The 21,476-nt window shown below is 42.1% G+C and overlaps 1 protein-coding gene across 3 annotated transcripts in view; it reads right to left on the bottom strand.

Annotated features, from left to right (window-relative positions):
* LOC116818044 (ras GTPase-activating-like protein IQGAP1) overlaps positions 1–21,476 on the bottom strand; it is a 122,799-nt gene that overhangs the window by 77,868 nt on the left and 23,455 nt on the right. For all 3 annotated transcript variants that reach the window (XM_032768660.2, XM_032768658.2, XM_075069781.1), the window contains exons 3-12: positions 16,175–16,331; positions 15,674–15,751; positions 13,021–13,097; positions 10,244–10,311; positions 9,475–9,588; positions 8,930–9,108; positions 7,792–7,882; positions 7,215–7,378; positions 3,249–3,333; positions 2,211–2,374 (exon numbers count right to left, since the gene is read on the bottom strand). In XM_032768660.2, coding sequence (XP_032624551.1) covers positions 2,211–2,374; positions 3,249–3,333; positions 7,215–7,378; positions 7,792–7,882; positions 8,930–9,108; positions 9,475–9,588; positions 10,244–10,311; positions 13,021–13,097; positions 15,674–15,751; positions 16,175–16,331 — 1,177 coding nt within the window. The remainder of the gene's footprint in view (positions 1–2,210; positions 2,375–3,248; positions 3,334–7,214; positions 7,379–7,791; positions 7,883–8,929; positions 9,109–9,474; positions 9,589–10,243; positions 10,312–13,020; positions 13,098–15,673; positions 15,752–16,174; positions 16,332–21,476) is intronic.

The following is a 21,476-nucleotide window of genomic DNA, read 5'->3' as shown; positions in this document are numbered from 1 at the left end:
ATATGGTGTTGAAGGGATCCATGGCCGCCTGGAGACTCACCTTGGTGATAAGTTTCCCTTCATCCAGCAGCGTCTGGAAATCTTGTTGCTTGTCTGGCAGTGGAAGAGCATAAATCTTCAAGAACCTGGAGTAGCTGAGAAAGTAGTATTTCGCACACAGGGCCTGGTAGCTGGCAATATGGAACTGGAGTCCCATAGAAGAGTAGACTTTTCTACCAAAAGGTCCAGCTTTCTTGCCACCCTGTCCAGAGGAGTGGACTTGAGATGTTGTTGGCGAGTACATTTGGTCATCACGTGATCTACCAGCAAGTTGGGTGGTAAGTGGGTGAAAAAGAAGTCCATGCCCTTAGATGGGACAAAGTATGGCCTCTCTACATGCACAGAAGTAGGGGTACAGGAGGCTGGTGTATGCCTGACCAACTGCACTGGTTGCAGAATGGCCTCATGGATGGGGAATGCAGCCAGGAGGGTCCTGGCAGTTGCAGAATATCCAGGAGCTGGTTTTATGGGTCCTTGACCTGTTCCACTGTGAGGCTGAAGACTGCAGCCACTTGCTTAAGCCGGTTTTGGTACTGCTTCTGGTTGTCAAGAGGGGAGAGAAAAGGTGTACTCAGAACTTCATCCGGCAATGATGAGGCTCCAGGAAGGACAGGTGGTCCCGGCTACAATGTGTCTTTCTCAGGTTCTTTGTAAACAGAGGATGGCACAAAAAGGGCAGGCAATAATTGGTAAGATGCCATGGCAGAACCCTGTGGTCCTGGTACAGGTCCCAGGGAGGACAGCAGGGCCAAGCCTATGTGCTCCTGGGATAGCTGAACCACAGCTCACCAGTAGGGTCATATGCTGGAGGATAGGGTGGTCAGCACCTAGGATTCGGGCTCCAAGATTGGGTAGGTGAAAAGGAGGGATCCGGCTCTGAGGAGCACCCAGATTCGGAGGATGGGTCTGGTAGGAGTGGAGCCGATGGTAGAGTGCAGTGGTAAGAGGGAACTGGAGTGGCATTGACCCACACATCCTCTTATAGCCTCAGATGGGAGCACATGGATGACGCACGAGTGGATCAATGGACTCTACTACAAAACTGTTCCAGCTCCAGCACATGGTGCACATGCACACCTATATTTGGAATCCATATAGGGACCATCACTCGAAGAAGAACAGATGTTTTCAGAGAACTATCCACAGTGACTTCAAGATCTCTTTCTTGAGCAGTAATAACTAATTTAGACCCCATCATTTCATATTTATAATTGGGATTAGGTTTTCCAGTGTGCATTACTTTGCATTTATCAACACTGAATTTCATTTGTCATTTTGTTGCCCAATCACCCAGTTTTGGAAGATCCTTTACAGTCAGCTTTGGACTTAACTACATTGAGTAATTTTGTATCATCTGTAAACTTTGCCACCTCACTATTCACCCCTTTTTCCAGATAAGTTATGAGTAAGTTTAACAGCACTGGTCCCACTACAGATCCTTGGGAGGCCCCAGTATTTACCTCTCTCCAGTCTGAAAACTGACCATTTATTCTTACCCTTTGTTTCATGTGTTTTAACCAATTATTGATCCATGAGAAGTCTTTCCCTCTCATCTCATGACTGCTTACTTCACTTAAGAGCCTTTAGCAAGGGTTCACATCAAAGCTTTCTGAAATTTCACGTACATTGGATCACTCTTGTCCATATGTTTGTTAACACCTTCAAAGAATGCTAATAGATCAGTGAGGCACGATTTCCTTTAAAAAAAGTAATGTTGACTCTTCCCTAACATATCATGTTCATCTATGTGTCTGATATTCTGTTCTTTACCATAGTTTCAACCAATCTGTCTGATACTGAAGTTAGTCTTACTGTCCTGTAACTGCCAGGATCGCCTCTGAAGCCTGTTGTAAAAACTGGCATCACAATAGCTATTCTCCAGTCATCTAGTACAGCAGCTGACTTAAGAGTTAGAGTATGTACCACAGTTAGAAGATCTGCAAGTTCATATCTGAATTCCTTCAGTACGCTTGGGTAATCCTAGTGATTTATTATTGTTTAATTCATCAATTAAATAGTAAATTACACAAACTTTTGACTGCACCATAGTTTCAAGAATTCACAAAACAGTTACTTTCTGGATTCTGTGTGGAATGAAGAGCTAAGCATGATGGATACCGCTGGGAATCGTCAGATTGTTTTCCAAGAACAGGAAAGAATCTATTACTTACTTCAGGGCTCTGTTGCTGCAGAGTTGCCAGCTCCCTCTGGTAAAGATCTGCTGCAAATGGATAAACCTGTGGTAACTGAGCCTCTGGATTCAAAAGTTCTGCCACAGTCTTCTCGGCAATACCAATTTGGATTGCAGAATTAATCCTTGCCACTGCTCCCAGCCCTGGAGATTAAAGGGAAAGAAGGCACAAGAGGTTAGGAGGGAAGAGAGCTTGTACCTCTGTTATAAGGGCATTTTTACCAACCCACTGTGGAAAGGGCTTTTGATCTGTGGGCACTCTAGGTGAAATGTCACACATGAGGAAACCTAAGTGAGATGGCAAGAATACACTCCCTCCACTGTGTGAATTACTGGGTGAAATTATCTGGCCTGAGTTATGCAGGAGGTCAGACAGATCTCAGTGGTCTCTTCTGACCTTGAAATCCATTATTCTAAGGTAGTTTTCAATCATTTTATATCAGTCAATTCCAGCAACAGCCTTTGTATCAGGAAAATAAAATAAACTAACCTAGTTTCAGAGTAAATTTTCAGAAGGGCAACATCTCTTTAGAGAATTAGAGTTTACACCTGCAATTAATTGTCTCCTAATCTGATACTTGAAAGCAGCCAGAGTTGCAAGGAACCAGAGTTATTGCATCCACAATGAGGATCACCAGATAATTTCTGACTGTCCCCCATGGAGCTACCAGGATTTCCTTCACAGACCCAGGACCCAGAGATAGGTATATGCTTTGAAGTACAGAAGTCACCTACTGTGGACACAAGTTTCCTAAGTGTATTTTTAAAATGTATAGGTTAAAGAATAACCTATATTATAACCTGGGTTACAAGGGCTATTCTGGGGAGACTGAAAAGAATCACAGATGCTGGCTTTCTGCAAGCTTCTCGCTAGCCCTGAGCTGTTTACAGGGAAGTCACAAAGAACCGCAAGAGCTGATGTTGGTGTTCCAACAAGGGTATAAATGATATATTGCCTCAACCCTCTAATCACCTCCACCAATTCCTCAGCTATAAACTCTGCTGAAAGGCTCCTTACTTCGCTGGTACTGTTGTGCTGCACTGTTAGCAGCGTCCACCCCAGACTGCAACTCCTCCTTCTGCAGGGGGCCTGCCAAGCCAGCCTGTAGAAAAATAAATCACATACAAGGAAAAAAAATATTGACCCCCGTGACTTTATTCAAACACAACACCACCACAAACAGCAGCTTCTCCCTGTGAAATTCTACCCAGGCATGATCCTCTGCAAACAGTCAGAATTCTACAGATGTAGGAGAGAGAAATAACAAACCAGATACTTACAGTGCATGTGGTGAAAGACACAAGGTTGGCTTAAGTCTGATGCCTTCTATGAGACTGTAGGTGCCAAGTAGGTCTAGAAAATTGAACATAGGGCTAAGAGCCAGGTAAATCTCCATCTAGATCTTCGCCATTAACTTGCTGTGAAGCCTTGGGCAAATCCTTTAATTTCTCAGAGTCCCCATTTTTGCAAATGGGAATAATTAATTCCAGACAGAAGCTTTCAAAAATAGTTCTCTTTCTTTGATTATATCTAGGGTGACTATAGCTCCCAAAGAGAAAACAGGACACTGCATGGGGCTTATCTGAGCCCCATTCCCCATGCAGAGCTGACCCAAGCCCCTTTCCCCTCGCAGAACTGAACTTAAGGTCCCCTCCATCGTAGGGTAGGGTGACCAGATGAGAGGGAGAAAATATCGGGACACATGGAAGCAGCGAAGGTGGGGAGGAAGCCAAGTGCTGCTGGCGGAGCAGCAAGAGCAAGGGGGGGGGGGGAGGAAAAAGAGTGCTGCCAGCGGAGCAGTGAGGGGAAAAAACAGAGGCTAGGGACACCATTCCTTACCCATCCTGGCTAATAGCCATTTATGGACTTAACCTCCATGAAGTTATCTAGTTCTCTTTTAACCCCTGTTATAGTACTAGCCTTCACAACCTCCTCAGGTAAAGAGTTTCACAAGCTGTGTGCTCTGTGAAGAACTACTTCCTTTTATTTGTTTTAAACCTACTGCCCATTAATTTCATTTGGTGGCCTCTAGTTCTTATATTATGGGAACAAGTAAATAACTTTTCCTTATTCACTTTCTCCACACCACTCATGATTTTATAGACCTCTATCATATCCCCGCTTAGTCTCCTCTTTTCCAAGCTGAAAAGTCCCAGCCTCTTCAATCTCTCCTTATATGGGACCCGTTCCAAACCTCTAATCATTTTAGTTGCCCTTTTCTGAACTAAAATGGTTCACCTTCTCAGACCCCTTGCTTAAACTCCCTCAACCACTTTTTATCTCCACCCGCTTGTAGGCCTTTTCCACAGCCTCTTACTTGGCTCTTTGTGTTTGTGCCTGTCTCTTTTTCCTTTGGCCCATTTCAGAGAGCCTCCTAGCACTCTTTGCCTCCATCTGGCTCTATTGTCGGGAGCAGGAAAACTCTTCTACATGTCTCTCACTGATCCTAGTTTTCTTGGAGGTCTCTTCCCCTACCAAGCTAAGCAGGCTCTTCTCTTGTATAGAAAGTTTCAAAACCCCATCATGTGAGGAGGCAGATCATTAGGAACAGGTAGGCCCACTGTCTTAGAAGGCAAGCCCACTCTGTAACAAGAAGTATTTCCTTTCCTTCCTTGGGACAAGAGATCTGTGAGACAGACATAGGACAGAAAGAACATGGAGCAGTCTCAGGCTTGGTCTACACTTAAAAGTTAGGTCAACATAACTATGTTGGTCAGGGGTGAGAAAAAAATGCACCCCTGACCAACACAGCTAAGACAACCTAACTCCAGTGTACATGGAGCTATGTCAGTGGAAGAATGCTTCCATCACTGTAGCTAGTGTTGTTCAGGAAGGTTACGTTTCTACACCAATGGAGAAACCTGTTCCATCTGTGTAGCTGTATCCACATTATGAGGTTATGCCAGCATAACTATTCTGACATAGCTATGCTAGTACAGTCTCTGCACTGTAGACATAACCTCTGTTTCCTTCAGTATCTGCAAAGAAGTCTCTACTAAGAGGTTCTTTCATAAATTTTGGGAAGCTATTCAACACTAGAATCTCCTGGAGGCCCTGAACAACAAACTCTGCCAAGGCAGTCTCTCCTTTCACAGGTCAACAAGCCCTCTGCCCATCCAGGTCTGTTAGTCCAAAACACCAAGAACAGCAGCTGTGGATGGTGAACCCTTTATTGGAATTAAAGCTAGCAACAGTCCCCTGGGATCTAGAGCACAATTCTGTGCAACCAGCTACCTTCTCCATGACACAACAGCCTGAACCACAAGAGTTCCACGTGGAAGGGACAAGTGGAAAAGAAGACTATCCTGGGGGAAAATATCTCTCACTCTCACAAAGACATGCATTCTTAAAACACTTCTCCTCTCTCTCCACTTCACCAATGGTGGCAGACTTGATTGCCCACTTGTCTCCTCTTCCCAGAAACATATTACTTGCTCTTTCTTTCATAATGCCCCTTTATGCATGAAATTCCATGATTTCAATGAGCAGATCTGAAAGGTTACTACCCTGTCCTCCTTCAAATCCCTCCTCAAAGTCTACTTCTGCTGGGATGCCAACAAGAAATCACCCAGTGCTTACTCTGTAAAATTGGGATAATACTTTCCTACCTCCCAAAGGCAGAGAATAAGTTAATGTCTATGGGACACTCACATGCTATAGTGAAGAGCATTATGAACAAATCAATCTTCAAGAAAATGTGTTGACCCGCCATTAGACCTATGACAGTTCAACAATTTTAGGAGGGTTGCCAATGGACTCAACCAGAATTATGAAATGTAATAATGATCTTTATTTTCTTAATGTTTGTCTGCTCATGGACTTCAAAAATGTCAGAGCTTTATTCTCAGTTGTATGAACTGAATTGTTGCCTTTATTCCTGGCTCTGAATGTACTTGGTATCCTACTTCTTTACCATGTTAGATCTTGTCAAAGACAAATTATTAAAAATATACCATAGTAATAATCATCCCCTCCATCATTACAGTCCACCGTAATAATATGCATACAAATATTACATAAACTAGTATACTTTGAGATTCTACTAAGTTTAGAAATCTACACGAATGCATTCTATAAACAGCATTCATATACAATATACATGCAAAATTCACTGAAAGTTAAGCTTAAACTAAGAAAATAATCTTTAAATTATCTATAAGGAAAAAATATTATATGCTTATCTGTATCATAGGTATTTACAATAAAGTACTTGAGCACTGAACATAATAAAGTAAGAGCATAAAACATTACATACATACATATATATTCATTATGTATTTATCTATATTTTACATTTAAGTGTATACATACATATTATTATAGTTATATACACACACACATTTTATATGCACTCTTCTCCTATGCTGAGGTTACAGCTGAGGTTACAGCTATGTAATAAATACATTTATCATGCACTCTGTTCACTACAATAATGTTCCAGACCCTGAGCAGGTTCAAACCCGTCACAAAAATACTTCCTTTCCATACTCCCAAAGGTGGACTCCCTCTCTCTCAATAATCACACCTGTCCAAGATCCAGAATGAGCAAGATTCAGTCTTGGATTAGGAACTGCTTTTCCATACACAAAAATATGATTACTTTGAAATCTGCAAACTTTAAATTACTGGATATAAAAGAGTTCTCCAAAATTGTAGTGGGTCCCTAGGATTCACTTCCAGCCCTTGAAGACCCTGAAATATCAGCCTTTAAGTTGTGACATTTACCATTCATGAGTAATGCCACCGTTTCAAACTCACACTGATAAAGCCTTTATACCATACCATCAAGCACATAATCACAGTATCTCTTCCATATGTGCTATTGGAATATTAAGTTTATTTTTTAAATACTTTTTAAATACTTTTTAAAGATTTCCAAAGTAACATTCTCATATGGCAGTTTTGTGATCGTTACATAATTAATGTATGATAGTTTGTGGTATTATAAATACTTTCACAAATATTACATACGCTTTTCCATACCTCCTGTTTCTGCTGCCTGTCACTCAAGAGCTGCTTAAGATACCAGTCAGAATTTTCTCGCTGTAATCCTCGGAGTCCCAGGGCTGGTGATGTCAAAACTTCAAATAATGCTAATGCATCTCCCTGTTCCAAAGCCAGATCTATCTTTGATAGGGCTGAATGTGCTAGGGAGAGAGCAAAGTAAAGTAAGGGTCAAAAGCTAAATGTAGCAATCACTAGGCTTCTATAGCAGAGGCCTCAAAGGCAGCTCTTCCTGAACACTACTGACTGATGGTTTGGCCTGGAAGTCTCCAAGTCAGACTTCAAAATCACTCAGGAGGACGTTAACAAGAGAAAAGAGATGAAAATAGTATGTAATACTTGGGCACAGAGTTTAATGGGGATCCTTCACTACTTTAAGGGGCCAGGGGAGGGACATGGGGCAGGATGAGTTCATGATATAGAGAAATACTATGAACAAATATAGCAAGGAGAGCTACTCACTTAGTTCAAAGTACAGGGATGGAAGGGGGAATAAAGGAGCCACACAAGTCTGAATACTCTTTATCCAGGCCTATTAGTTCAGTGGGAAACTTACTGTTGACTTTGTTGACATTGCCCTGAATTTCAGCTTGAGTCAGCAGCTCTTCGTACACATCCCTCTCTCTCTCTGAATTCTCAGAGGCAGTCTGACAATGAAACAAAATTATCAATGCAGCTCTAGAGCAGACTTTGCAGTGTGCTGTTTACAAGTCTCTTACAGTCTTCCAACAGAAAGGGCAATGAACATAACTAATGTATAGCTACATGAAGTTCTAAACCACTGCACAAGAGGTCAGTAACAACTACACACACATAAAAGGGAGTCCTAGAAGTGAATATCCCTAGGTGTACACACACACACAGTATAGATCTCCAGCAAACAGAGAAGGATACACAATACATAATACTGGATGATTTCATTTAATAGCTCTGTGTGGACACGCAGAAGGAATCCTAGAACAGTAGATCCAGTTAGGCAGACACATAAAGGTTCTCAAACTGGAAATGTTCCAAACCAAATAAATAGATATATTACAGAACAGGCCACATATCTAAGTATTGCTAATTTGCCTATCACTATGGCAGAGAGCAGACAACAAATAGTTTGAGTAGAATTCTCTAAGCAGATTCATTTACAAAGTAACATACCATATGCTCGCAAGCTTTTGGGACCATAGCGTTTAGACTTGGATGTGTAATGCCTGTAAATATCAGCCTCGATAAAGTAGGATTACTCACAGCCTAGGTAGACTTGGAGAACGAGATTCACTAAGCAAGTTTAGTCTAGGTGAAGTTCTAGAAATAGTTCAAACTTTGTGGGATGGTGGGTTTGTTACATATATACACATTAGAAAGACTCAAAAATTCTATAAAAAAGGAGGACAAGCTTTACTGATGTCTAGAATAAGACATCTCCTCTATGTTCTTCCACCATGCATATTCCTTGGGAATCTGTGTATAAGGGATTCAACTACAAATCAGACGTAAAGCTCTAATGTCTGTTTTCTTCCATCTCATAATAGATTAAATGAATCCCTGGAGACTACAATGGAATTTCACTAAGGATAAACATCTTGCACAAAAGACTGAATAATATGGTTTCACTGGATTCCATGAGCAATCTCCTCTGGTGACATAATGAACTCAATACAATGAACATGAATTCGTAACTAGAAAGGAACACTGATTTTTACCCTGTTTTTGGCATTCTCCATCTTGTCCTTCTTTGCCCGATACAACGTGTCCTGATAGATTGATGCCAGCAGTTCATCAAGATTCACCAACATGGCATTGGAGTTTTTCATTGCCAACAGGGTGTCAACTGGAATTTGGCGGTCAATTGCTTCATTAATGGCAATAACAGCAGCATGCACTGAAAAACAAATCACAGCTTCCCTGTTAACTGCAAAGATGAATGCTCTGTCCTGTAATAAATTAAAGGCTTATATGGTAAAGAAGAAAACAGCTGATTAGAGCTTTGGCATTGTTGCAAGAATTATCAGTATATAAATTGTAAGTAAGACTTTGTATTTTTGACAAAGGTAGTACCTTATTTCCTGTATTGGAGTTTGATTTTGACCAAATCACATTCAGATTTTCTAACAAAAAAGTCTTGGCCATAGAAGGTCTGTGTTGACTTAAACAACAGGGACTATGAGAGCCAGCACTATAACATGCGCTTTCTATCCAATCTGGCAATTTAAATGGTCACAGAGGATGAAAATCCATTTCCCCTTACATGCTGCTTCATCCACAGAGAGTTCGTTAGCTAAAATTCCTCCAATCTTGCTGAAGGCGGGCATCTGAATTCCATACTTCTCCAACTCACTCCTCATGTTACTGATCTCCTCCTCTGAAACACAAAGGGAAAAGATGTAATGTGGGCAGAACATTCAGAATCAGCCCTAAGATCAGCTATTGACACAGAAAAATGAGAATAGCTACAATAGATTGCAAATCGCCCTTTCACAAATACTTTGTGCATGCAGTCTGAGAAGAGACAAAACTCTCCTATATTCATTCCAGTCATTCAAATGAGAGGGCCTCACAGAAGTCTCTCTCACTACATAGTTTTGTGCTCCTAGTGACAATGGTTTGAAACAGATTACGTGATCCCTGTATGTCTCAAAGTATGGCTGCCAGCAGGGCAAGGGAAGTATATACACAACATCCTACAAAGCTTGTTTTCTTCTGCAGCTGGTGCTCTGGAAGGAAAATGACTAAAGTCAAGGGAAGGGGAGGGAGAGATAATGGAGACATACTACTGTTAACAGAGCCAATAACTGAAGAATTCAGAATAAAACTTCCTCCTAAAATTCTAGAGTCTCCTTCCCCAGCTAGTTATGGGAGGAATCCCCCATCTACTAAACACAAATGAAGTTACAGCCCTGGCTGCCTTTGGGCATTAATCCCCTTTGTCCATTATGCACAGCCTCTACTGGAGTAAGTGAACAGGGCATACAAATTGATAAACATTCAAATCTCAGAGAAGCAAGAAATCTCCATACCTGTGAAGTCCACCTTCCCGTATAAATCTTGAATCTGAGGGGCCAGTCCCAGTTTAAACAGGTACAGACTAGGAAACATAACACAGGAATAATTAGCACTAATTACTCCTTGTGGTCTTTACCCCACTCACAAGTAAATTAAGGAAGAGATAGATACCGGGAAACATTCAGCTCAGTGGAAAGACTTCTAGATGGTTCAAACCTGCCTTTTCAATTGTGAGGTGATTGATTCTCCCAGTGAAACATTTGTGTATGAAGGAATGTCGCCATGAAAAAACAATATACCCCTCCCCAGAAAGAAAGATCCATATTTAAAAGTTCCCTTCTGATCAGCAGACATCTGGTTGCACATCTGGGTAACTTCCTACCAAAGATTTGCTTTACTCTGTTGGTTAACAGCACAGAGCCAGCCCAACCCTACAGGCACAAACACAACATGCAGCTACCTAGGGTGGTAAGGAACGTTTGTATATTCTTTACTGCACTAGGTAACTTGCAAGGTGTGCTGGTGCCTATAGGGTTGGGATTGCAAAGTGAAGTAAGATAAATTGAATTAAGGCCACTCTAATTCTGAATACAAGTGTCAACACCAGGGTTTAATGAAATTTTGGTTTATCCACTTTAAATTCACACTTCTAGTTAATTCAGATTTACTTTCCTGAGGCCTGGGCTACACTAGCGGGGGGGGTTTGAACTAAGATACGCAACTTCAGCTATGCTATTCACGTAGCTGAAGTCAAAGTATCTTAGTTCGACTTACCTGGCCGTCCTCACGGCGGCAAGTCGACTGGTGCGGCTCCCCGGTTGACGCCGCTTACTCCTCCTGCCGAGGTGGAGTACGGGCATCGATTAGCGGATCGATTTATCATGTCCAGAGGAGACGTGATAAATTGATCCCCGGTGCATCGAACACTACCTGCCGATCTGGCGGGTAGACAAGTCCTTAATCTTGGAGACCTATATGTTGCCCATTATTTATATTTCAGCAAAAACCTGACTCATTCTGAATATCTGGATTCTGATTTACACATCACTGGCAAAGAGGATCAGACTGACAAGGAGATGTGAACATCTGCCAGCTGAGCCCAACTACTCAAAGAATAACTGCAGCAGCTATCGTGAAGCTGCGAGTAAGGAGGAGCTTCACCTCTAACAAGGACCCAAATCCCTTTCATGCTGGTCAAAGGAGCATACACTACACAGTTCCATAATTGGCCATCACACAGTGCCAAGTGTTCCTGACCACAAGTTATAGTAAATGTTGAGAACTGGGTTGAAAGCAGGTTCACTTCAACATACAATCTGATTCTACACCAGCCTGAAACTTCTGTTGATGTTCAGCTATTTGCAATCTATCTTGATGTTTCCTCCTCAGATTTCACCTTGCCAAAGGATCAGAAAGCAAAAGAACAAGCTCCTTCTTGAAGACTGAAACTGAGTGAGCATAAGATGGAGACCCAAACTGATATGGCTCAATGCTCTTTATACAAAAATGTCTTAAGGAGTGTTCTTCATGTGAAGCCCACTAAATATTCTTCTGCAATCAGATTGGAAACCTGCATCCAAACTCAATTATCAAGAAGGACTAAGTTACTGCAATGCAATGTTCTGTCTCTCTGGAGCACGTAGCAGCAGCAAAACTATCCACTTCAACACACCCTAATGAAGCAAAGACAGAAGTACCTAGCACAGCCAAATGGATCTTTCTAGTTACCTCAAGAGGTGAGAGATTATCCCTCTGAGCCTCTAAAAGGGTTTATAAGCTTTACATGGCTTTTCACAAAGCCCCCAAAAGCCTCCCTGACTTACCCTAAAAATAAACATGCTGCACACAGAAGGCTGGCCTCACTTTACTCTCTACCTGATGCTCAGCTGAACAAACAAGTCTGAACCTATTCTCTCCAGACACAAACTGAAATTCATAGTCTATTAGCAGGTGAAAATTACAGTGTTGTCACTTCCCCTTCTGCCTCTCACACTGCAGATCTAGATATAGATTCAGACAGTGCACACAACAGTGAAAATCTAGAACCATTATAGAAGTAAACAGGTATCATATGAGACAGAATAGGGCATGTGCATACTTATGCTTCTGAACACCCACAGTATGTTCATATCTTTCCTAAGATTAATTTTCAATTCAGTGATATTTTATTAGCATGACAGCCCCACAAACCTGCCTGCAGGTAGAACTTTTCTTCCAAAAGATGTTGTGAAAAAGTGGCATGCTGTTGCCAATATCCAGATCCCATTCATATTAAAATCAATGAGGTGGGATTGGTTCCCAGCAAAATGTTGCTATTAACTGTAAGTTGCTTATATCTTGGTCACTATTAAGTGGAACCTACTATATACGCTTCTCTGGGGTAGGGCACTCTATACTGCACACACCTTCAAAAGGCTCTGATTACACTTCTTGCTTCATGATTCCATGATTCACAAATATGCACATATACACACACAATCCCCAAGGAAGGAGATTCACAGTTGTTCACACCCCATCTCTAAGGCTTGGGAATCTCAAGATGTATATGCTGCCTCCAATGGCTGGTGATCTCACTGACTCTTAAACATGCATAACACTTATCACTAGAAACATCAGTGCATTCATCATTTCATAGATGCCACTCCTGAAAGCTGCAGATTTTCCTTTAAGCCCACAGTACATTTATCTCCACCAACTCTGAATCAGAATGCATTTGCATTCCCCACAGACTTCAGATTTCTAGGTAGCCTTCATTCACTCACAATTCAGCCTCCTACCTAACACACATTACCTGAGTGCATGGATACAATAGATGCAGCGTGGCATGTTCTTCCGATCATAGATGTCAGTAGTTTCCGGGTAGAAAATCTGAATATAAAAACAAAAAAAATCAGAATAATACCCTACTCTAGCCATCCTAGTAGGAAGGATTCTGACAATCCTAAAACTCCTCCAGCTCAGTTATGAGATAGGTAGCTCATGGAGCACAACACGTCTCCCCTCCACTTTGTACCCTACTGAGGCCACTCCTAGCTGAAGCCCCACATTTCTCCCATGCGTCTACCATCAAACCTGTTCCCCACTTCCCTTACATGTACTCTCACATCCACATCCCTGCTCAGCCCTGGGCCTCTTTTACGTGACCACCCCGCATTGGCTCCCCACAGAGATACTGTGTGGTGTACCTGGAGATCTGGGTGGAGATGCTGAGGGAGCCAAGAGACGAGCAGAGACATTTACACAAGGGTTGGGGAAGAAGATTTTGTTTGGACTGGGTGAGCAGACGGGGACTATGTGTGAGTGGCCTAGGAGAGTGGTAAAGACAGTGCTGTGTTGCAAGAAACGTAGGGCCATATTTTCCAACAAACGTTGGGGGGCCATATTTTTAACTGTTCATCCCCAGCAGCTCCTATTATCACATTCTTGGATCCAGAGCTCATTTGAAAGTCAGGCTCCTTAAAGGGTTAACATGGAAGGCGTCACTACATACATTCTAAGGCCAGAAGGGACCATTATGACAGTCTGACTTCCTGTGAGCACATCCAACCTTGATTTAAAAATTGTCAGTAATAGAGAAACCATCACGACCCTTGGCAAATTGTTCCAATGGTTAATTACTCTTGCTGTTAAAAAAAATTTATGCCTTATTTGCAGTCTGAATTTATCTAGCTTCAACTTCCAGCCATTGAATGTTAGATCTCTCTCTGCTAGATAAGAGCCCATTATTAAATACTTGTTCTCCCTGTAGATACTTATAGACTGTAAATCAAATCAATTCTCAGACTTCTATTTATTTTACTAAGCTAAATAGACTGAGCACCTTGAATCTATCATTACAAGGCATGTTTTCTAACCCTTTAAATCATTCTTGTGGGTCTTCTCTAAACACTCTCCAATGTACCAACATTCTTCTTGAATTGTGGGCACCAGAAGTGGACACAGTATTCCAGAAGTGGTCATGCCAGTGCCAAATACAGAGCTAAAAAAGTCTCTCTACTCCTATTCGAGATTCCCCTGTTAATGCATCCCAACATCACATTAGCTCTTTTAGCCACAGCATTACCCTGGGAGCTCATATTCAGCTGATTATTTGTCATAACCCACAAACATTTTTCACAATCAGAAGTGCTGACTATTTCCGGGTAATCTTTAACAAAGCACTTACTTTTCTTGGAAGGACATGTGCCTGTGTGTGTTCCTTACTGCTGTGTACCCCTGCAAAATGACAAGTGTCTCTGCACAAAGGCTTCACACTTGCACTCCCCCAACTCTGCTGCCTCAGTTCCTTGGTGCTCTAGGCAGTGTGAAATGGGGAGCATTTGATGTGTCACTGCCTTGATGCATAGACACTAGGCTCTATCTCAGGTCCCCTGCTCTGACATAGCCTTCCAATAAGCCCCCCTCTCTACCCACACCCAGCAAAGTCTTCCCCCAGTACCCTTACATATTGCTGCTACATTCCCTCCATTTCCTCAAAGCCTTACTCAAGCCCTCATGCCTGACCCAAGTCCCATTTTCTCCAGCTGTCCCTCACATTCTCTCTCTTCTCACCCAACATCCTCCAGAGCACCATCTCTCCCCCAGAGCCCATTCCTATACCTCCTGTTGCTCAATCTGCTCCTCTAGATCACTAGGAGTTCATGCATAGCACAGCTGATAAGTCAGGAGAGAATTGGATGGAACATTTTTACAAAATCCTAAAAATAACATTTTCAAGTATTTTTTTTTAAATGCAGACAACAGGCTAAGGTATATAATAGTGATCCTTATGTGATTAAACACATGGACTGTTCCTGCTACACATAAAGAAGTGTGAGGAAAAGTTGTTTTGGGTATAAATCAATGTTCATGGTTTGACTTTCAGAACAATGTTCCCAAAGATTTATAGATTTTAAGGCCAGAAGGGACCATGGTGATCATTTAGTCTGACCTCTTGTATAACACAGGTCATGGAATTTCACCCAGTTACCCCTGTAATTAGGCCAATAATTTGTGTTTAACTAAAAGCATCTTTCCAGAAGGCTTTATTTTGAAGACTTCAAGAGACAGAGAATCCACCACTGCTCCACAAGAGAATGGAAAATCCACTGCTTCCAAAAATTTTTGCTCCTTTTATCCATGATCTTCCTATGATGATTCCTAAAAATTGCCATGACCAAACAGTAGCTCAGGCATGCTGCTCAACAGAATGAAAAATAAAAATTTTGTACTGCAGATTTCACCCAAAATGATGAGTGTTAAGCATATGGTACTAAAGCAGGCATTCACTGCCTCCCAATCATACAAACAGGGATGGGAATGGAATATTTTAATGAACTTCAGGATTTCAAAGGAAAACCGAGTCTAGGAAACTAAGGATTAGCTAGGCAGAGTTTATTGAATCCTGTGTGCTGGCAAATTCATTCCACAACTTTCAAAGCCTGGCGTTGCAGTGCAGAAATTACCTTAGGGAGTCCAATTTCAGCCATGGCATTCAACCACTGAATAACATTATCAGTATGACGGAAATGGAGGCCAGTTGCCTGAAATAAAGAGGGGAGGGGGGAAAAAAAGCACATGAATCATCATAGCCACTGAGAGTACTAGGGAACTTTGCTAAGGCATGCATCTGATAAGCACTATTTACAACAGCTAAACTCTTCCAGGGATCTGATGTCTTAGGTACTACGATGAAAGCTTTCTACAGCCAGTTGTATTTAAGGCTTACAAAAGGTCAGTTTTCTCAGATTCTCACATGCACACAAACTCAGACTAAACTAGAGATCTTCCTTCATCTGATATTCTGTAGTTCAGGAAGAGTTAACTTACATTTTTTCAGTCTAAATTTGCCACAATCTATTACTCACTCATTCACTGACAGTTCCTCTACAACCATATGACCTGAAGTCTCCCTCCTATCTCAGACCTCTCTAGCCATCCTAGTTCCCAGAATCAAGAGGTCTCACCTTATATCTGGTTTGTTCCCTGTCATAGATTTTCTTCAGAGACACCACCTTGGGGGAGAAAAAGTTTCCAAGTTTGGCTAGATAGACTCCATTCCTTAGCCCCTCCTCCAGCTCTGTTGTGGGAGGTAAATCCTCACTAAGGCAGGCCTCCATCCATCTGAAAATGTAAAAAGGACAGGAGTGGATCATTTGAGTGATGTGTTCCATTTACTCTCTTCTTGGGGGACATTAGCTGCTCATTTTCTGAGCAAGTTCACTGTTGCTGCTGCCACATCTTTTCCCATTGCATGATTTATGTATGAGGCACTGATGTGCAGTGTTATAAGACAGTGTGTACCACAAGATGCTGCTGTTTCGCCTCAGGTTTGAAGTGCTTCCCTTCCAGCTTTTAGGCTACTTCACATGAAAAAGTGAGCAGAAATACTGAACCCAAAAGTCTTTGAAAGTGTTTAAAAAAAATTTTTTGTGAAAATCACTCTTATAAACATCCTCTTACCCATTAATTTCTATTCTCCTGGTCACTGTGTACTTTACATTTGCCTAAATATATTAGCCAAACTAAATTACCTCTAGTTTTAATCTTCCTCCTGAGCACGGACTCATCTGCTAGGTCTCTCTTGGTTGAGCTCCTCTATATTCAACATTACCAAATCCCACCCCAGTTATTAGTGGCTCCATCCCACTGATTCAAGTTCTTTTAGTGCAGGGTCACAGCTGACACCTCAGATTCTGTGGTCATGTTTGCCTCTCTTTCCTGTATTTTCTCCCATTCTCTTACATATTTCCAGACTTTAATTTAAAATAAGTGAAGATACAGAATACTAGCTGCTACTGTAAGTGTGATCTCATTTTCATTACTAAAAGAGTTCTGTATCCCCATCCAGTATCACAGCTTTCAATCAGCTCTCCCTTTATCTCTTATTTCTTCCTATCAAATTTAATGTCTGTTACTGTAGTATCTGAAGACAACAAAGATTACAGAAAGTAAATAATCTGAACAACTAATGTCCCCACTGAGAAAATAAGTCTGGTTTTACCTCTTTAGGGAAGTTGTCATGAGAAATCTAATGTATACAGATAGGATTTAGTTTGCTCTGAAGGAGGTAAGACCTTTGGTCATTCTAATATTTGTGGAGGGAACTGCCACAACCATGGCTCATCTTCTAAAAGACCTATTGCCTTTCTCTGTCACTGTTACTTCTAGAGTTCAGAGTTCCTGAGGGACACACCTACCTTGGTAAGGTCCTGGTAAAACAGAGAAGTGATTTTCAAGATATTTAGGGTGTAGAAGATCAAGGTCCAAATCTTAAAATCAGATCTGGTATTGCAACATAAGTAAGGCTAAGATTTAGTCATGGGTATTTTTGGTAAAAGCCATGGACAGGTCACGAGCTGTGAATTTTTAATTTATTGCCCGTGACCTGTCCATGGCTTTTACCAAAAATAGCCCTCACTAAATCTCTACTTCTGGGGCACCATTGCTGGGGCAGGACCTGCTAGAGGGGGGCCTAACTCCAGTGCTGGGGGTTGACTGCCCCCGACCACTGCTCCCAGGGATCGCTCTTCCAACAGCTTCCAGGCACCCCGGGACCACTGCTGCTCGGTTGGTCCCCAGGGCACCCCCAGGACCACTGCTCAGGCGCTCCCTGGAGCCAGTCACACCAGCCACTGTTCCAGCAGTCCCTGGAGCCACCCAAGCAGTGGCTGGTGCAGCTGGCCATGAGACAGCACCCGGGACCGTTGCTCAGATGCTCCCAGAGCCACCTCCAGGACTGCTCCTGGGGCCACCCCTGGGACCAACCGCACCAGCCACTGCTTGCGCAGTCCCTGGAGCCAGCTGCCCGGGGCTGCCTGAGCAGTGGCTGGTGCAGTTGGCTCTGGGACAGCCCCCAGGACCGCTGCTCGGGAGCTTCCCAGGGCCACTACCAGGACTACTGTTTGGATGGTCCACGGGACCAGCAGCACCGGCCACTGGTCAGGTGGCCCCCAGAGCCAGCTAGCCCTGGGCCTCCTGAGCAGTGGCCGGTGAAGCTGGCCCCATATTGCTCCAGCAGCAGCTGGTGTGGCTGGCCGTGGGGCCAGTAGTTCGGGTGGCCCTGAAATCAGCCGCACCAGCTGCTGTAGAAGTCATGGAGATCACTGAAAGTCACAGCCTTAAACATAAGCCACTGTATTGCATTGTGCTCAGATAACTTAAAAAGAAGGAAAGTAACACTGAACTGGGGGAGGGGTCCTGGCCAAAAGAAATCCAGCCAGTAAGACTGCTGAAGCTGTGAGAAAAGACCTTTGCTTTGTGTTCATTTAGCTTGTTAAGCTGGACATTAATTGCATTTTATCTTTTATTTTCTCATAACTAATTCTGACTTTATGCCTCATTACTTGTAATTACTTAAAATCTTTCTGTCATTAATAAATTTGTTTTATTGTTTTAGCTAAACCAGTATGCTTAGGCTGAAGTGTTTGGGAAACTCTATTTGAGATAATAGGATTTGTGTGCATCATTTTCTATTCATAAAATGATGGACTTTATATGAGCTTGCATTGTCCAGGAGTGCGCTAGGCAGTATAAGACTCATTCTCACACTGGGTAGAGGCATTCTCAACTAAAAAATATGATTGCATTGGCAAGAGTTAAACAACTGGTGTATAATTTGATTAGTTGGCTTGGAGGAAGGGGGTTGGTGGTTTCTAAGATAATGGAGTCAGACAGTGGTAGTGGATTTGTTGGATCAGAGGTTAAGGGACACACTGCTGGATATCCATCAGACATTTCACATGGCTTATCATCCTGAATCAGCGGGGCAAGTGGAAAGAATGAATAGAACCATTAAAACTGAATTAGATATTAGTTATTCATGGTTCCCAATCCTGCTGGAAAGGTATAACAAGTGGGGTTCTGCAGGGGTCTGTTTTGCAACCGGATCTGTTCAATATCTTCATCAATGACTTAGATAATGGCATAGAAAGTACGCTTATTAAGTTTGCAGACGATACCAAATCTGGGAGGGATATGCAACTGCTTTGAAGGACAGGTCAAAATTCAAAATTGATCATGAACAAATCTGGAGAAATTGGTCGAGGCTAAACAGGATTGAAGTAACAAAGACCAAATGCAAAGTGCTCCCTCCACTTAAAGGATAAATCAGTGTGTTCATTTATATAAAGGGAAGAGACTGTCTAGAAGTAGTACTGTAGAAGGTCTAGGGGTTATAGCGACCACAAGCTAAATACTGATGTCACCATATGTGATGCAAAAAAAGGAAACGGGCGATTCTGAGATGCATAAACAGGCTTGTGACAAGACACGAAAGTTCTTCTTTTCCGCTCTTTACTCTGCCTGTTAGCCCTCAACTGGAGTACTGCGTCCAGTTCTGTGTGCACCGCATTTCAAGGAAAGGATGTGCGGAGAATATTGGAGAGTGTGTCCAGGGAGAAGCAACAAGAAGATTTAAGCGTCTTAAAAACATGACCTTGAAGGTAACTTGAAAGAATTGGTTTTTGTTTAGTCTGGAAAGAGAGAAGACTGCAGAGGCACATGATAGCAGTTTTCAGGTATCTAAAAGGGTGTCATCAGGAGGAGGGAGAAAACTTGTTCACCTTAGCCTCTAAGGATAGAATAAGCAGCAGTGGGCTTAAACTGCAGCAAGGGAGGTTTAGGTTGGACATTAGGAAAAAGTTTCTAACTGTCAGGGTGGTTAAAACACTGGAATAATTTGCCTAGGGAGGCTGCGGAATCTCCATCTCTGGAGATATTTAATAGTAGGTTAGATAAATGTCTATGCGGGATGGTCTAGACAGTATTTGGTCCTGCCATGAGGGCAGGGGACTGGACTCGATGACCTCTTGAGGTTCCTTCCAGTCCTAGAATCTATGAATTTGAGTCATTGCGACTAATTTGTACCCTTTTGGGGTTTCTTTGGCAGTTCAACAGACTGAGTAATGAAGATCTACTTTCTACAGCTGAACAATTTCAGCAACAGTACAAGAAATCTCAAAAGAACGAAGTGATGAGGTCATCTTCCTCAAATGAATATACTCCACAAACTTTAAATTGGATGGCAAGCCAAAGAAATTGCTTCAATAAATACTTGAACTTGGACTCTCTGGGGTGTTTCTTAATATCACAATTGGATTGCGTATTTTTGTCAGTTTGCCTGCATCAGTGGCTTCCGGTGAACGCACCTTCAACGTGCTGAAGTGGGCAAAGAACTATCACCATTAAACTGTTGGATAAGAGCGTTTGAATGGGCTTGCCATGCTTAATATCAACTGTGACGTTGCACGAAAGCTAGATTTTTCCTCAATAATTAGTGCATTTGCACAGAAAAAGTCTAGAAAAGCATCTGTTAAATAAAAAAATATTCAAATTATGTCTCACTCTTTTTTTGGTGCCTTATTTTGTTTTCATGTGTCATCATCTTTTATTTTTATTATGGCTAGGGGTCTCAAAAGCTGGAAGTGGCCCAGGCTTCTCTGGACCTCTGAGAGGGCCTGAGAGCAAGGGATGCAGACGCTGCAGGGGTTCCATATTAGAGCCACAGTTGCAAAAACAGAACTGAGTGTTGGTTGAGAATGCTCCATCCTTTATGCTCTCAGCCAGCAGTTCTCAAACATGTGGGTCAGGACCACAAAGTGGGTAAAAAGACACTGTTATTCATAAGCATCTGATCTAGTACACGAGGCACATATGCACCCAGAGCAGAATCTCTGCAGACAATCACTTTAAAAACTTATCTATAGTTGGCAGAAGAAGGCTCCAAGTGTTCTTGTGATCCTGCATCTGAGTGACAACTGGACAGACTATCCCATACAGCCCATCAAAAAAGCAATAAGCCACGATGTGTCTTGAAATTAATGAATCTGTAATTCAAGAAGGATGTTGAAAAACTGGAATAGATCAGAAAAGAGCCATGAGAATGATTAAAGGATTAGAAAATATGCTGTATATTGACAGACTCAAAAAGCTCAATTTATTTAGCTTAACCAAAGAAGAGGTAAAGGGTTGACTGGATTACAGTCTATAAGTATCTGCATGGGGAACAAATATTTCAAAGTAGTCACTGCAGTTTAGCAGAGAAAAGTATAACACGATCCAATGGCCAGAAGTTGAACCTAGACAAATTCAGACCGCAAATAAGGCATAAATTTTAAACAGTGAGGGTAAATAAAAACTGGAACAATTTCCCAAGGGTTGTGGTAGATTCTCCACCACTTATAATTTTTATATCAAGACTGGATTTTTTCTGAAAGGAAATTACTCTAAGAATTATTTTGGGGAAATTCTATGGCCTGTCTTATATAG

The sequence above is a fragment of the Chelonoidis abingdonii genome, chromosome 9 (assembly GCF_003597395.2).
Source record: "Chelonoidis abingdonii isolate Lonesome George chromosome 9, CheloAbing_2.0, whole genome shotgun sequence".
Taxonomy (NCBI): domain Eukaryota; kingdom Metazoa; phylum Chordata; order Testudines; family Testudinidae; genus Chelonoidis; species Chelonoidis abingdonii.
The sequence above is the reverse complement of the archived record's forward strand: the minus strand, read 5'-3'. Positions and strand labels throughout refer to the sequence as shown.